At 36.5% G+C, this 4,132-nt stretch overlaps 1 protein-coding gene across 1 annotated transcript in view; it reads right to left on the reverse strand.

Moving 5' to 3' along the window:
* The window catches only part of LOC140157257 (dystrophin-like), a 392,916-nt gene that overhangs the window by 387,853 nt on the left and 931 nt on the right, over positions 1-4,132 (reverse strand). Inside the window, 3 exon segments of the mRNA XM_072180385.1 lie at positions 393-725; positions 2,143-2,316; positions 3,487-3,615. Coding sequence (XP_072036486.1) covers positions 393-725; positions 2,143-2,316; positions 3,487-3,612 — 633 coding nt within the window. The 5' untranslated portion in view covers positions 3,613-3,615.

A 4,132-nucleotide genomic window follows, 5' to 3' on the forward strand; every position in this document is an offset into this window, starting at 1 on the left:
GAGAGTTATCATGGGGACGTAAGTAGAGAATGCCCGAGTGCCGACTATGAACTCGGGTAGTGCAGTGGTAAGACTCGGGACCGGTAATCCAGCGACCGGGGTTCAATCCCCACTGAGTCTCTCTCAATATTTTCATATGTCAGTTTGCTCGAGCCACAAACATGACAATTAATACACATTAAATCTATGTACAAATTAAACATCCATTCACTTGCCCATGATACAAACACAATTATTCAACATGAGAACTTATTCATGGCTACATTCATATCCAAAATACTGGTGTAATATTATTAACATTTTCCTTAACAGAGGGTACGGTCTAATCCATCAACTAGTGTGGTGCGTCTACAAACGTTTGTGGCTCATGACTATTTTTCTTTAAAACTTACCGAGCACCAGTCCAATTCTTGATTAATACTCTGTGGCGCATTCCCATTATCAGCTGCTTCTCTCTTCAAAATTTCATTTTCTGTTTCTTGGATCCACTCTTTCTGCGCCACCAGCTCCTTCTTTACTTTCCGAGACAACTTCAGTCCTTTCTCGAGGGCGCTCTTCCCATCTGTGACTCGCTTGCCTAGCGTATTGTACTGTTGTTTCAGCTGATTGAGGCGTTCTGTCAGCTCAGCTGGATTGTCAAGCTGTCGTTGTTCTACGATGCCGCGTCCAGTTTTGATGACAAATTCTACCTCTGGTTTGACTTCACTTAATGTTTTGTAAAAGCCCTGTAACAAAGAAACATGATGGTCAACTATACTTCAGAACATTTTTTGTTCAGCAGGTTTGAACATACTGATAACAAAGCAGTTATATACATACAAGGCATTTATAGGGCACCATTTCATAAAGTCTACAGTACCAAGATGGAAGACAAAACATTTGAAAGGCAAAACAAAGCAGCAAACTGAAACAAAGCAGCCAGATCATTGTGGGAATAGAAAAGTTTTGAGACCTTTCTTGAAACTTGGCTGAGAAACGGCAGAACGGAGTTCAGATGGAAGTGAGTTCCTAAGTGCAGGTGTGGTAAGAGAAAAACTCTTGTCGAAAACTGAATTCAGGCATTTAGGGTTGAATTTTGGTACATAAAGATGTGTATATTGTCCATTGCAGAATGCAAGCCGCGATGGTTTTGGTTGTAGAATGAAATTGATTCGACAAGATAATTTGGTTCATACCCATGCAGACATAACATTTTTGTCAGTGCAGCATTGGTCATTCAACCACTGACATAACATTATTGTCAGTACAGCATTCTGTCATTCAACCACTGACATAACATTTTTGTCAGTACAGCATTCTGTCATTCAACCACTGACATAACATTTTTGTCAGTGCAGCATTCTGTCATTCAACCACTGACATAACATTTTTGTCAGTGCAGCATTCTGTCATTCAACCCCTGACATAACATTTTTGTCAGTACAGCATTCTGTCATTCAACCAGACATAACATTTTTGTCAGTGCAGCATTCTGTCATTCTAACATTTTTGTCAGTGTTACATTCTGTCATTCAACCACTGACATAACATTTTTGTCAGTACAGCATTCTGTCATTCAACCACTGACATAACATTTTTGTCAGTGTAGCATTCTGTCATTCAACCACTGACATAACATTTTTGTCAGTGCAGCATTCTGTCATTCTAACATTTTTGTCAGTGCAGCATTCTGTCATTCAACCCCTGACATAACATTTTTGTCAGTGCAGCATTGTCATTCAACCACTGACATAACATTTTTGTCAGTGCAGCATTCTAACATTTTTGTCAGTGTAGCATTCTGTCATTCAACCACTGACATGACATTTTTTGTCAGTGGCAAAATGGTCCACTTTTTGTGACACATTATTTTTGATGAAATAACAAACTCAAACTATATTTTTTCTTGCGAAATCATAGACATCATACCACCGAGAATCATTATTTATAAGACATTCTGGACAAAATCTGTAAATATATGTGACTCATATCAGAACAGGTTGAGTGGTAATTGTAGCAAACAGTCATTACATTTTACTTGGAACTTGTAGGTACTGTAATTTTCATCATATCATATAAAGAGAAATGTAATATCTAGAAGATAGCCATTAATCAGTGCTGTTGCCACTGCCAGGAATTCATCCTAAATAGTGCTTTTCTTACCATGCATGCATCCAATTGTGTCTGTATAACTTCTGGTTCTCCATTCTTTAAATCAAGCACACCAACACCTTCCTTCACATTCTCTAGAATACCTCTCACATGCGTCATCTTTGGTTCAAAGTCCGCCGGTTTCTGAAACTTACGGAACTTGTGCTCAAGATCATCAAGATTTTTCTATAAAAGAGAGACGATTAATGTATATAATTACAGGTTTATCCACACATCGGAAGTATTAAATCACCTGGAGAATCAAACTTAAAGGAACCTAATGATAATGTCAATAACAAGTGGAATCTTTTTATTAGAGAAATCATTTCATATAACATCGTTATCTCAGTAGAAATGAGTCTGATGGCTGAATTGCAAATGGCAAAAGGCATTATTTTGATCAAAATAATGTTATTGCATTTATATAAGATGATAGATGTCGCACAGGCTAAAAAGTATACCTTACTTTCATTCTTTAACACTTTTGATCAAGTAAGATCTAATATCAGTGAAAATATATATTTATAGGTTAATGAACGCGTATTACTTGTTGGAAGAAAATAGAAAAAAAAATGAACGCGCGCTGATGTTGATGCGTCTAATGCACGAGCCCAAGAGGGGAGTGCATTAGACGCATCAACATCAGCGCAAGTGCATTATTTTGTCTAATTTCTCGAGCAATAAGTAATACAAGTTTATTAATATATTTCATACACAAGAAGAAAAAACATGTGATTTTTACTTTCTTTATATAACAAATTATCACTAAAAATGTTGGAAAACAGAACCAAATATAAATGCATCAACCCGCCCGAAAAATGAATCAATCCTATGCGACGCTGAAACACTGCGCGTAGTACGCTGGAGTGCACAATATACACAATCAATGCATGTTTCAGTACTTTTCTAACAGCTTTTCTGATTGGTTGCTTTGATATAGGAGTGTATGAAATATAGGTAAATTCTAATATTTGGCCATAGAATTACTAGGACTGTGATTTGATTAGTCTTGTTGGCTCAGTCTGCTATCGTGATTAGTTAGAGCATCAGATAATGAGCATCCTGATGATATATGTGTTTCAGTGGTATTATTTATATACTTTCAGTATGAGCATAATACATTCAATTTGAATGATCACAATCAAGAACTTATGACATTCCCATTAAGAGTATAATAAATTCAACTTCAATGATCATGACCATGACCTTATGAACTTTCCATTAAAATTCAATTTGAATGATCACAACCAAGAACTTATGAACTTCCCATTAAGAGTACAATAAATTCAACTTGAATGAGCAGAACTCAGAACTTCCCATTAAGAGAGGAACACAAGTCTACTTGCTGATACATACCCTTAGGATTTCTACTTGTTGTTTGAGTCTTTGGTTTGAAGATGTGGCTGTCTGCTCCATCAAGGCTTTGGCACGGATGTCAATATCACTCAGATCTCTCTCATGAGTCTCAAACTCACCCTTCATTTGCTGTGACAAAGAAATACATACAATAATGACTTTGTGTCAGTACAGTGGTAAATTGAAAAAATTTGATATTGAAAACTGGAAAAAAAAGTCACAAGAGCAATGTGTACATTGGGCTATTCCAGTTGAAATCCACACTACCCCTGTGGAAGATTTTGGAAATATCATTCAAAGGGGAGTATGAATTTCAATTGTAATTGGTTAGGGTTATTCATTTTGAAACCCATACTCCCTCTGTATTATGGCTTCACCTATATCTTCCACAACTGGAGTGAGTATTTCAAATGGCAGTTACCAAACTGTCTATTCTATTCAAAACTCATACTCCCTCTGTGGAAGACTTTAGCTAAATCTTCCACAGGGCCAGTGTGGATTTTAAATGGAATAGCCCATTTGTACAAAGGAAAATTATTCCATGAGCAACAAATCAGTGTAATATCATTACTCCTTAAATAAAAAACGGCACTGAATCCAAGAAAACTTGCTTCCAGTTGATCCTGTATCATCTCTTGGACAGATA

This window comes from Amphiura filiformis, chromosome 7 (genome assembly GCF_039555335.1).
Source record: "Amphiura filiformis chromosome 7, Afil_fr2py, whole genome shotgun sequence".
NCBI classification, from domain to species: Eukaryota; Metazoa; Echinodermata; class Ophiuroidea; order Amphilepidida; family Amphiuridae; genus Amphiura; species Amphiura filiformis.